General features: G+C 48.9%; 1 protein-coding gene across 1 annotated transcript in view; it reads left to right on the top strand.

Moving 5' to 3' along the window:
• Positions 1-12,045, top strand: part of T265_05721 (hypothetical protein) — a gene marked incomplete at both ends in the record, with an annotated part of 65,083 nt that overhangs the window by 37,371 nt on the left and 15,667 nt on the right. Inside the window, 3 exons of the mRNA XM_009170794.1 lie at positions 1,254-1,374; positions 1,630-2,039; positions 6,515-6,917. Of these exons, the coding sequence (XP_009169058.1) occupies positions 1,254-1,374; positions 1,630-2,039; positions 6,515-6,917 (934 nt within the window). The remainder of the gene's footprint in view (positions 1-1,253; positions 1,375-1,629; positions 2,040-6,514; positions 6,918-12,045) is intronic.

Genomic DNA, 12,045 nt, shown 5'->3' with positions numbered 1-12,045 from the left:
GGGATTGGGAAGGGAGCTGTGCATTGAAGGCAATAGCTTGGATGCACGAGCGCCATTGAGGGCGCGACTGGACCATATCTGACACTGTCTCTAGCCATTGATGTGGCCCGTCTCGGGGTCCCCATCAAGGAAGACGGCAATGACCAGCGCGGCTGAGTTTGCTGGTAATGGCTCTCGAACCAGTGGGGCCATTGGGAAGATTCCTGACAGGATAATACCAATGACAAAGCAAGGGATCACTAAACTAGTCCGCGTAAGGTTTGCTAGAGATCCAGGCCATTTTGTTCGTCGACACTCGCGCTCCCCGTTACGGGATACTGTTGAACATCTGATATATCCCATCGGTTGCTTGGCGTCGGTAGCAAGGATGTAACGCCGTGGCTGTTGGATTAAACCAACACAGACCGAGATGCATTGCCGCTGTTGCTTGCCAGTCATCATCATCATCGACAGCATGACGTCAGTGTTCAACACCGATGCTTCACTGCCGTACAACCATGATTTATTTGAAAGCCTTGTTGTAAAGAAAAGAGTAAATGTTCGCGGGGAAGGGACTTAGTGCTAGCTCACCACAGTCATTCAAAATGATCGAATAAGCTGCCTGTCCAAGTTAACCCGCAGATTTGATGCAAGATGCTGTGTAAGTCCTTGTCTCATTTCATGCCAGGCCTCCTTTCCAGAAACGAGTGCGTTGAATTGCACACGTACGAATAAACTCATGCCACACCGTTCGTCGCGTGGTGCCATCAGCTGGGTTGCCTTACTTGCTACATGCATCAGCAGGGCGGGTAAGCGATGAAAAGGCTATAGCTGCTGGCCCCACGCTTCTTTCTCTTCCACATGTTTTCTTCTCTCGCCCTTCCCCACCCATTACTAGCTCTTTCCTTGTAGCCCTGCCACGCGGAACTGATGACTCCGTCCGTTCTTCAAGCCTCGGCGCCCACCCAATCTGACTGCTTTCGATGTTCACACTCTGAAGCAAGCAGGGCAACCAGCTGCGAAGGTCTACTCCACTGCCCCAAATATTTCCACTATCCCCGTCCCTGCCCCTCTGTGTCAGCCACGCGCCCATTCCTCTTACAAGTGTACAGCCGATGTTCTGATCAATTTTACGGGTTGCGGTTCCGAAGTACAGTCAAACTTACGTACACAAGCTCGTCAAATGATCTAATAAGCTGCCTGTCCAACTTAACCCGCAGATTTGACGATGATGCAAGAGGGGCTGTGTAATTTCTTGTCTCGTTTCATTCCAGGCCTCCTTTCCAGAACCGAGTGCGTTGAATTGCACACGTACAAATAAACTCATGCCACACCGTTCGTCGCGTGGTGCCATCAGCTGGGTTGCCTTACTTGCTACATGCATCAGCAGGGCGGGTAAGGGATGAAAAGGCTACAGCTGCTGGCCCCACGCTTCTTTCTCTTCCACATGTTTTCTTCTCTCGTCCTTCCCCACCCATTACTAGCTCTTTCCTTGTAGCCCTGCCACGTGGAACTGATGACTCCGTTCGTTCTTCAAGCCTCGGCGCCCACCCAATCTGACTGCTTTCGATGTTCACACTCTGAAGCAAGCAGGGCAACCAGCTGTTATTGCTCTCACACTGGACTCGCTTGATGTGTAATGTGTCTCAGAAACAAGAATTGAATATGCAAGCACAGTGATTGAGCTAATCGTCACATCACTCTCCACTCGCTTCTGGCTGCTCACCTCTGGTGATCCAGAGGCTGCTGCGGCAGGATCTATAGGGGTTGGTATCGTCCTAATTCACCGGGTGGAAGGATCCTTGCTTGACCTGATACCCGTTGATAGTCGCCTCTGTTCAGTTCTCCTGGCAACGTCTCACAAGCGGAAAATTGGCCGCTGCCTCTATGTCGTGTTTGCTTACGTCCCGACTGACTGTAGCTCTGGTACCATCGAAGCGAATTTGTATGACACCCTAAATGCCCTGTTGCGGCAGGTGGTTGCCGGAGATACGAATTCACAAGTGGGCAGGGTTAACGCATCTGAGACTCAATTAGGTGGTCGAAATGGACTGGACTCGGTACGTACGGACAATGGTGAACGACAGCTTTGCTGACCGCAGGCTGCTTTTACGCAGAGCTAACTTCCAAAGCAACCGCACAGCCGATGGCGCGGATCAATAACTGACTGCCGGTCGTTTCGGAACACATTTGTGGATTCCGACCACGCGCTCGTCCGGAATCGCTTCTCCCTTCGTTTTTCAGGGCCGCGTAAGGTGCAGACGGATCGCTTGGCAACTGACAGACTACTCAAAAGCGCCCTGTAGAGTCTGTTCCAACTGGAACGAGATCGGCACCTTTTGCACAGTGCTGGCAGTTTTGCGTGTGACACGGCCCTTTTAGACGCTCTCAAGCACTATATTACACCGAACAGTGGCACTGCTTTAGTCTCGTAGAGATATCCCAGCTGGTCCTGAACATAACTTGACGCGACGAATTATCAGACGTTAAGTGAAAGTGAGTGTCCGAACCGACCGTGAAGTCTGGCGGACACAGGAAGCCAGGAAAATGGAAGAGGTCCAGAAAGCCGGTAATGCCCGAAGATTATTTCAGTTTATCCGCGCGACCGGTCCTCGAAAAACCCCTGTAAGCGAAAACATCAAGGATCAGAATTGAGTGACCATCTTGGATAAAGAAGAACGACCAGTGGGCCGAATACTTCGAACGACAATTGTCGTGGCCACCAGCTGCCACTCACCTCAAGCCCGCAGTTGACGTAGAACTTTGGACGGTGAACGTGGAATCCCCTACGGCCTCGGAGGTTTATGACTGCATATTTTCTCTCAATCCCACGGATCTTCTGGTCCACCTGACTTTCCACCAGGATTTTTCAAAGACGGGGGTGCAATCCTCGATCAGCGCTTGCCTGATCTGTTTGCCTGCATTTGGGGAAAGAAGGCTGTCCCAGACAATGGTTGCGGTCGTCTCTTCCCTTAAAAAACTGTCGGCTTGTCCTCACCTTGAAATACACTCATTCGCAAAGGTGTTAACGTGAGATTCCTTTGAATTGCAGGCGAATCTCCTGTTTATGATGTTCTTCAACTCGAAGATTTTTCAGCAGCATTACGATTTCAGTTTTGCCTGGAGCATATACTGCGATGTATCTGGAACATCGTAGCGGGATGGTCCAAGTGGTTAGAGCGAGAATTTATTGACCGGAAGGTCCGTGGTCCGAATCCGACCTCCGCCACTCGACTTCCCCTGTCTAGGCTTGGGCAACTTGACAGTATCCCAGCCCTCGTGCTTCCTTCGGGTGGCATGGCAGCTAGGCACCGAAATGGTGCTACAGCTGAATGATTTATTTATTTTATTAGCGTTTGGGTAGCCCACTCAGCTGCAGATTACCGGAATTCGGTTAAGTTACCTGTGTTTTGGCGATAACTAGGCCGCGGCTAGGACTTGTTGCTTGGTCCTTCCCCCGTTTCGCATCTTTATAGCTGTTAATCGTAATACGAGTTTGAAGTACGCCTGTTATTGTTTGATTTGACTACAGTGTAGCTATCCACCCACCTTTGGATGGACAAGGCTTAACTTGGTTTGACATGAAACACGTGTGTTTATCGTTGCTACGGCCGGGATCGAGCACTGACTGACGAAGAGCGTACCACGAGTAAACCACATTCGTAGAGAACCCAGTTGAATCTCTCGTTTGTGATGTTTCCAGCTGAGTCCCATGAAGTCTGTCGCAAAACCAACCTAGTTTGCAAATGAGTGTATTCCGCTAATTTCGTGCAAGTTGGGTTCAAGTAGAACATAAGGTTGAGGGAAACTCGGGGACTGCGCCTACCTGATGGGCCTCAAGAAGGGCGTAACCGGTCGTGCGCTGTCGACGAATATTCAGCAACTTTATGAGTAGTGCATTACGAATATACATGTATCACGACATCTCGAGTATCGTAGCGACTGAAGCATGAGGCGGACTTGTGCAGCCGGGAAACATCACACATGAGAGATTCAGCTGGGTTCCAGGTGAGTCTCTCCCAAAACCAAATTAGTTTGCAAATGAGTGTATTTCGCACATTCATAGAGTTTCTATCCCCTTCCGTCCCACGACATCATTCCCGCGGAAACCGTGAATGACTGCTAACCCGGAGCATCGCGTCGCTGAAACAATTCTGCCAGGGAAATAGTTTCTTTCCCTTGTCTGTTTACACAGTCCGTTGCAAACAGAGGCCTGTTGAACAGCCCTTTGACAGACGTCACTGAGCTACCGGAAAACACCGACAAATCCGTAAAAACCAGGGACACGGCACGGGTTGTTACACCAACTCGTGGCCTGAAATTCCTCGGCTTCTTCAGATTGTCTTCGATAACTCTCGGCTACACCTCGGTGGTCTGGTAACATCTTCCTCCTCGTATACCTCACGGCCATTCAGTGGAACAGTTTTGTCGTTGGTCAAGGAACCAAATAAGCCTTGTGGTATCGACTGCGCGCAAATTCACTGTTTCTCTCCATGCCAAGCTTTCCATTAAGTGCTGTCTGTGCTCGCGGTGCCGTTGAGTGTGAAGCAGAAAACGGAATTGAAGACGGATCGAACAAGAGGATGTAGGGTCGGGGACAGGAAAAACCGACCGCAGTTGTGTCGATCGACCACGTGTGTGGGCCAGTTCATGATTGGATGCAGTTGAATAGGACAGTATGTTTCCAGTCGTTGACGTAATCCGAAACTCTGTAACCTTGCAATACTCGTTGGTCAGCTGGTCCTGACTTGAGTTTGCGTTTATTGGTCTGCGTTCTGACGTGGACCTCCAAAATAGTGTGCTGAACAAGGAAGTACTATCCATCACTTCCCTCCCGAACTGGATTGAATAACACCCGCGACCGTGCACATTTGTCGCCAGTCGCATTTTTACTGGTGATGGAACTCAGTTTCATCGCGAATGATTATGCGTGTGTTGCAGCGCGTTTTCAGACAGTCATAAAGTTTGAACACGAACAAGCAGCGTGCAGTGTCACGCCCGGTTCGTCCGAATTGACGGACATCAGCTGTTGCGCCGTCGCAAAATCAGCTGACAGATGCAACCGAACTGACCCTTGCATCTACGCAACACAGCCTGGTTGGATCTGATGATTCGTGTGCCCCCAATTTCACAATGCAGTACCGCTAGCAATCTGCCGCTGTCCGGGACTGATTGTTCGGTTTGAACATGGCTTTAATCAGGGCATTCGCCTGCAACACGATGTTGGAGCGTTGTATCCGGTTGACGAACTTGCACTCCACTCACCTGACAGGTTTCAAATGATCGTCGTTGGTTGCATCACATCGTTTGACGAGTTGTAGTGATGTACTACTCGGACAGAGAGCAATCATATTTCAGTCCCTTCTGAGCTATTAACAACTCGGTTGGGATGACACCTGCATGATCTAGAAGTTTCGTTTTTTTGGGGGGAACGGATTTCTTGCAGTCACCGTAGGAAGCAACTTTGCTGTTAACACTGGTGTTTCATTGGCCGCAGAAAAATCTCCCTAGAAATGAGGTGGGAAAGTGGACAGGTTTCTACAAATCTAGATAGAGATTGAAAGGACTAGCGCCATTTGCTTCAACCAACGATTGTATCTGATAATCTTCCAAACGTAGGGGATGCCATGGGGTTTTATTCTGGAAAGAGGGTTGCCCCGGCAGCTCCAAGACCGTGGTTGTATGCCGGATGTGTTCAGCCTTAGATAATAAGACAAGACGTCTATAGCCTGAGCCTTTTTGGTCCAAAAGCCTAACTCCAGGGAGAGAATGGGTGCCTGATCAAATCGTCGTGCGTGTTCTACCATCAATATGACAGCTTGATTGCTTGGTTTTGCGTATTTGCGCTATTCTGTTGAAATCTCCAAACCCACACTTGACTTTGGACCAGTCCATTACGCCCTTTAGTTCTCCTTGATCAAGAAATTCAGCGCCCTGTATATTTGTTTAGAGGAATAGTGCACCCACACTAATGTTGAAACTTAAGCTCTGTCGCCATCGGTCCTAAATTTAACCACATTCACTAAATGTCTATCACAAGCATAGACGGCATGCACTACTCATAAGGTTGCTGAACATTCTCCGACAGTCCACGACCGGTTTCTTGGAGCTCATCACGTAAGCGCAGTCCTCGAGTTTCCGTCAAGTTTGTGTCCTACTTGAGACCGAATTGCACGAGATTAGCAGATTACACTCATTTGCAAACAAATTTGGTTCTTCGAGAGACTCACCTGAAAAACCTAGCGGGATCTCTCGTTTATGATGTTTTTTCAAGCCTTCGTTTGCGCTGATATCAGACTGCGCCGTTCCAGACTGTCTCACCGTGTCAGTTTATCGACCAGACACGAGACAACCGTTGTCGTTGTTGTTGTTCAGCTTGCTCGCCAAATGAGTTTCAGCCAACCTCTCGGTTTTCTTTCCACAAATTGGTCCGTCTGGTCGCACGCGAATTTCGCTGTATATTTGTCCTGAACCGTATCGATTGATGCCTCGACTCATTTTCCCCGATGTTTTCTCGTTTGACCTTGACCTGAAGGTTGTGGATGCCTCGTTCTCATGTGATACCCGGTGGTTGGCTGTGAGCACGAATCACGGTACTACCCACGTCTTTCCCATCACGGCCTATGGCGGTCCAATCACCGTACGGACTCACACGCGACCTTACGTGGTCAACCGCACGTCGCGGTATCACCGGTCTTCCGGGTTGGAAGAACACCACCTCACCCGACCTCAGCGTGAGCGAAGCTCTTCGGACCTGACTCTGGGACAACTGGCATCCACTGGCTCCTCATCGGATTCCGGACAACTGATCAAAGGTGTTCTTAAACCCGGAAACATGTGCTGTGGAGCTCCAATGGCTGGACTTTCGCCACAATGTCCTCACCTTGGTGTCCCAACACATCTTACTCTGAGGAATCCCGCTGTTTGTATTGATGCAGGTCAGTGATGTCATTATGATCTTTGTCCTCGAAATGTCTGGGCTTGTTAACATTTGGTCAGTTGATGTCCTTGCAAATGGTATCGGGAATCCGACACAACAGATTATTGGTTAATGCGCGGACTTACTAACCGGGATGAACGCTCGTGGTTGGACCCAAACCTCGGTGTTTGTCGACATCTCCTGTCTAGACTTGGGGGACAAAGCAGCATTTCAGCCCTCGTGTGGTAGCTGTGCGTCGGAAGGGTGTTACAGCTGGGCATTTATTTATTATGATTATTAATATAACGATAACAGTTAGTAAGCAGTCGGTCCTTCCACCGGGTGTTTCAGTCGAATTGAAAAGAGTGCATGGAAATTCTGTTATCGACTGCAGTTGGGAGAAGACAGCGATTCCATGCTGAAAAGTTGATAAAGAGCTTCTGGCAGTGACACTCTATATTTGACTCATATAGTCTCCCTATCTGGCTTCCGGTTTGTGTACTGCCTTTTTTCACGCCGGAAAGATATGGGAAGCTATACACACCACAAATGACGTGGAACGAATTCACAGCAGGCTAGTTCTCAAAGATTTCCTCTTGAGAAAGATGTAAAGCATCGGTCTTTGAACCCTCCCTCCCACAATCCTCTTCAGGTTTTATCGACCTGTATATGTCTACCCCTCTGTTTCACAATAGAAATTGTCTAAATCCCCTTGTAACACGAGGCTGCTTGAACACAGCTCATTTTGAGCAGATGAGTGTGTTGAGAGGCTTGTTGAAGACTGTTTGCTTTCTTTTTTATAAGGCAAAACTAGGCCGTGAAGAGAGAGATGAGTGACAGAAAATTTACACCTCTCATCTTCATGTTTTTCAGGGGAGTTGCGCTCCCTTACTCCCCATGATCCACGCCAACAATTGTGAGGATAAATGGACGCCCCATCCTAGCCACGTTATTTCGATTTTTGGTATCTCTTCTTTTAGGACGGCCAGTTCGTCAGTTTTTACCCGAAATCAATTTTTAACACAGATGTCACCGAGCCTACATACATAGAAAACTTCCAGAGCTTGTTCCCTGGCTATTAACAGAATGTTGTGTGTACAAGCGCGACGACTTCCGTTTGTCGTTGATTTGCGAAAACCGCTCTGGGAGTTGCAGTCAGCAGGCATGTTAAAAAAAGTCGATCAATTATGGGATATCTTTGGTACACCGTTATCATCCGGAGATATCATCCGGGTGGGATGGATCAGCGCGCATTTACTGACTGGAAGGTTCGTGGTTCGAATCCGACCTCTGCCTCTTGACTTCCTCTGTCTAGGCTTGGGCAACATGACAGGCCTGGTGCTTCCTTCTGGTGGCGTGGCAGCTAGGCACCGAAAGGGTGTTACGGCTAAACGATTCGTCGTTTTCATCTAGATGACTGAGCCAGCCGTCGGTCCACGGTCGACATGATTCCCGGGGGCATTTCACGCCCGTGTGAGCAGAATGGAAACCCGAATCGTCCTGGGGTGAACGCTTGCAAGATTTAATCGACTCCAATCTAGTTGAGAAGGGTTGTTCCATCGCCAAAATAATCCTGTATGTTGGTGTTCTGGGATTCGGTGGATACCATGGACACTGCACCAAGGAATCCGTCTGACGAGAGAAGAGCACTGTCAGTCTGAATGGTCGTAGCTAATCTCACATATTCCCTATGAGATGCGTTTTGGGCACCTCCTAGAGCGTTCTTCACTAAACTAGGCAGCTGATCCACCACAAGTCCCGTGTGGCCGCCGGAATCGCAGTGCAAACAGTCGTGTCCCTGGTATACCTCTTTCAAGGTGTCCTGGACTCTGATGCCAATGGAATCGCCACAGGTTTGCCTAATGGTTTAACAGTCCTTCCCAGAGCTACCGGAATTCAGCTTCTCGCTTACAAACCACACGTTGTGGACTTCGCGGACATCGAATCTGAGGGCTACATTCGGCTAAATTTAGTGTAGCATGCGACCAATTACTAATTATGGTATCATATATTCCCTTTTGGTGCCTATCTGCCATGCCATCCGAAGCAACACTGAGAGCTGAGATTTTGTCAGGTTGACCAAACCTAAACGTAATTAGTCGAAATACCGGGCTATCTCGCTTAGCGTCTTACTAGACAGAAATGGGGTGTAGAGCAAATGAGGTATCATGGTCGGACACTCCTTGTCAATAACGATAGAAGGCAACACAAAACCGTAGTACGTGAACTGACACAAATCACAAGGCGAATTGAGCCTTTTGCATAGCTGGAAGTTAGTTATATGAATCGAAAGTGGTTGAGAAGAGATCAGTTTAACAAGTTAAAGGTGAACGATGATTGTAGCTCAACTCTGTGCCTTGTCACGTGTCTCGCGCTTGAGGATGTGACCTGGTGATCGAAATCGCTGCAACTGGTAAGAGCGTGAATTTATTGACCGCAAAGTTCGTGGTTCGAACCCGACCTCTGCCTCTCGACTTCCCTTGGGCAACCTGGCAATATCCCAGCCCTCGTGCTTCGATCGGGTGGCATGGCATTTAGGCTCCGAAAGGGTGTTACAACTAAACTATATGTAGTAGAGAGGAATGTCCTCAAAATACATTTTGTGCTTCCCCAGTTGGGTCAGATCTGTCTAAGACTTTTCCCAGGTTTGGTGGGCTTGGCCAAGGAATCTAGAAATCAAAATACCACCCGGAGAACACCGGGGATTTTGTATGTCCTCTGCACACAGAGACCACGTTTCTGATCTCCAACATGGTAAGGAGCGAACCGCTGCAGTGTATGCTATCTCTTCAACGGATAAACTGACGCCATGCCAGGTGTCGGAAGTTGGCAAGGGCTGTCCTGATCGATTCGAGAATTAGTCTTGTCTGTAGTCCGTCCTCTGAAACTTTCACAACTTTCCTCGTAAATAAATTTATTTAGCACACCTCCTACACGGGAGGCGTGCAGCGCATGCCAAAATGTGCGGCAGACTTATTCAGGTTAGTTAAAATGGCTTGCACCTTTGAAGGGCCTGAACCGAATTTCTGTGAGCGGACGTCCCGAAAGCTTCAAAAGTGGGCACAGTGGAGTTCCAAACAGCGCGGTTGGAGAGGAATGGTGCGAGTGGACAGCCTTGCCTTACACCACTAGATTTGCTGAGTTCAGCCGACAACCTACCGTACGCGGATGGAACAATTTGTTCGACAATTTGGCCACCAGAATATCTGATTATTGACAAATCGGCTGAGTGGCGCTGTTTTGGGTACTTGTCTCCTCGACCAGGACAAAATCGAACTCGATTCTCACGAATCTGTCTCCCTCCTTATATTTGGCCATCCCGGACAGTAGTGAACCTACGCTCTGCGCACCTGGTTTCGTCTTCTTCTCCGCTTGAGATTCCCATATTTTTTGTGTTGTTGTTGTCTAAACTCTGTATTCACGCTGTAGCGATACATCCTTTTTGTTGTGCCTTCCTTCAGGCGCGCAACCAACCATGTCATTTTACAACGGCTGTTTTATTGACTTGTATCCCTTCAGTTTCCAGTCGACCACTCTGTCCTATTTTTGTACGGGATTATCACGTGTTTTCACTCGTCTGCTTTGGGTAACCCTCTCACGTGACATGACCTATTGGACTTTTACAAGTCCTCTCATTCATCTACCCGCGGCGGTAGCCTCTGCGTTCCAATCAAAGTGTCCATGCTTGTCCAAGACATCTGATGTCCTGACTTTCACTGCTTGCAAACTGAAACAGCTTGCATGGAATGCATCGAAATTGACGGTCTCCCATTTAGGTTGTATCTCAGTTCTTCCTGACAGAACCGTCCTCCAGCCGAGATTAGAGGTTTCGGAGATCACTTCCCGTGCTTCATGATAATGAACAATATGATAATTCAGCTGTAACTCCCTTTCGGTGCCCAGCCGCCATGCCACCAGAAGGAAGCACCAGGGCTGGGATACTGCCAGGTTGCCGAAGTCTAGACAGGGGAAGTCGAGAGGTAGAGGTAGGGTTCGAACAGCGGACCTTCTGGTCAGTAAATTCGCGCTCTAACCACTTGAGCTATCCCGCTCTTCAAATCTTGAACGAGAAACGGTCATTTGTATGTCGCAACTCGCTTCCCATATGACACTCTACAGCAGCCCACTGCCGATGTCACCATTTTTGCAGGTCGTCTCTGTTTGAACACCAAGGTTGTAGCTTAAGTGAAGAGCATCTCACTATGAATTGCAAAGGAGTAAGCCAAATTTCGCTCTATACAGGAAATCTTGAAAACAGCTACGTTTTCCAGACACTCCGTGTCTGCAACGCCTCCGCCACCCGCTCACCCTCACACCACCGACCTACATAACTGACATTAGCTTTCTTCTCCCAATACGCGTACAATTGGGATGCAGTAGCTTTCATTCTTTTCGTGACATTCAGTCCAGCGAACAAGTTTAGACTGGTGACCGAAAATCAGTTTGTGTGAATCCGGCGCAAGGGAGCTTTCATCACTAACCTTCGGACAGCACCCCAGTGCCCTAGCAACCGATTATATGGTAACGCTCAGACGTGGAATTTTTCGAGTTAAGAATAGTTTATTTGATTGGAGACAAAGAGAGGATCCCTAATCAGCGACAGCATCATAATATACTGTTCGTAATGAACTGAACTCTATACCTTGAGTTTCTCCGAACACTGTGAGATCTCAGGTACCATCTCCCTCTTGGCTACCGAACAAAAGGAGTGCTCTCGTGAGCTAGTACGACACATCTGTATGCAGCACTGCCTCTCTCCGATGAACGGGATGGGCGAGATGGCCCGAGTGGTTAGAGCGCGAATTTACTGACCGGAAGGTCCGTGGTTCGAATCCGACCTCCGCTACTCGACTTCCCCTGTCTAGGCCTGGGCGATCTGGCAGTATCGCAGCCCTCGTGCTTCCTTCTGGTGGCATGGCAGCTAGGCACCGGAAGGGTTTTATAGCTGAACGACTCTGATGACCGACCGATCTTTGCGTTGCCGAATGCTTTTTCTGTTTTTCTTTTATCTCCGAGTTGAAGATCCCCTCCATCCAGGAACGTGGCCGATCACATTTGGCTTGTACAACCTTTATCAGCTGAGTAATACTGGAACACTCTTTCGGTGCGTGGCTACCATGCCACCCGAGGGAAGCACGAGGGCTGAG

Source organism: Opisthorchis viverrini (assembly GCF_000715545.1).
Source record: "Opisthorchis viverrini unplaced genomic scaffold opera_v5_113, whole genome shotgun sequence".
NCBI classification, from domain to species: domain Eukaryota; kingdom Metazoa; phylum Platyhelminthes; class Trematoda; order Opisthorchiida; family Opisthorchiidae; genus Opisthorchis; species Opisthorchis viverrini.
The sequence above is the reverse complement of the archived record's forward strand: the minus strand, read 5'-3'. Positions and strand labels throughout refer to the sequence as shown.